General features: G+C 64.5%; 1 protein-coding gene across 1 annotated transcript in view; it reads right to left on the bottom strand.

Moving 5' to 3' along the window:
* The window catches only part of APH1A (APH1A gamma secretase subunit), a 5,376-nt gene extending 4,626 nt beyond the window's left edge, over positions 1-750 (bottom strand). Inside the window, exons 1-2 of the mRNA XM_009886195.1 lie at positions 724-750; positions 516-571 (exon numbers count right to left, since the gene is read on the bottom strand). Of these exons, the coding sequence (XP_009884497.1) occupies positions 516-571; positions 724-750 (83 nt within the window). The remainder of the gene's footprint in view (positions 1-515; positions 572-723) is intronic.
* Between the last annotated feature and the right edge of the window lie 187 nt (positions 751-937).

Here is a 937-nt window from a genome sequence, read left to right as displayed (position 1 = left end):
CAGAGCAGAGCGCAGCAGAGGGGCACAATCCCCCCCCTCGACACCCCCACGTCCCTCTCGGCAGCACTGCTCTCCATCCCTCCATCCCCAGTCTGTGCTGGGAGCGGGGGCTGCCCCCACGCGGGTGCAGGACCCTGCGCTTGGCCTTGTTGGACCTCATGAGGTCCACCTCTCCAGCCTGTCCTGGTCCCTCTGGATGCCACCCCGTCCCTCCAGCGTGTCACCACCCCACTCAGCTCAGTGTCACCTGGAACCTCTCTGAGGGTACTGTGGATCCCACTCTCCACATCACTGATGAAGAATTGGGCCCGCATGAATCTCATGAGGTTCACCAAGGTCAAGCACAGCGCCCTGAACTTCGCTAGACCAAAGGAAGAAGTTCTTTATTTCATCCCAAAAATTTGATCCCATTCGCAAAGCGGGTGGAGCAGCCCCAGCACCCCGGGGGAGTGTCACAGGGTGGTGCCCCGGGGCTGAGGACATGGAGGGACAAGCTCCATGGTTGGGGTTGTCACCGTGTCCGGGTCACCGCCTGGGCGCTGAATATCAGCTGGGCGTACGTCAGCTGTCCCTGCGGGTGGTGATGGCATCAGAGCCACTCCTGCACCCCCAAAATCCCCCATCTGACACTGTCCCCTGCGGTCCCCGAGAAGAGGGACGCTGCCTCCCTGCCAGCCCCCCCCCAGCCCATCCGGGGGGCCCCCGGGGACCCCACGGCCTCACCATATCCTCCTGTGACTCAGGTGGCATCGGGGTCCCTGCCTGGTGGCCTGTGGGGGGACAGAGCGGGGAGATGTGTCCCCCGTGTGGGGATGGGGGGGGATGAGGGGGACAGAGGGGATGGAGGGGGATGAGGGATGATGGAGTGGGATTGGGGATGGAGGGGTGGGAGGGAGATGGACAGGACAGTGGGGGACAGTGGGGGACAAGGGGGGGC

This window comes from Charadrius vociferus, unplaced genomic scaffold (genome assembly GCF_000708025.1).
Source record: "Charadrius vociferus isolate BGI_N301 unplaced genomic scaffold, ASM70802v2 scaffold1295, whole genome shotgun sequence".
In the NCBI taxonomy this organism is placed as follows: domain Eukaryota; kingdom Metazoa; phylum Chordata; class Aves; order Charadriiformes; family Charadriidae; genus Charadrius; species Charadrius vociferus.
The sequence above is the reverse complement of the archived record's forward strand: the minus strand, read 5'-3'. Positions and strand labels throughout refer to the sequence as shown.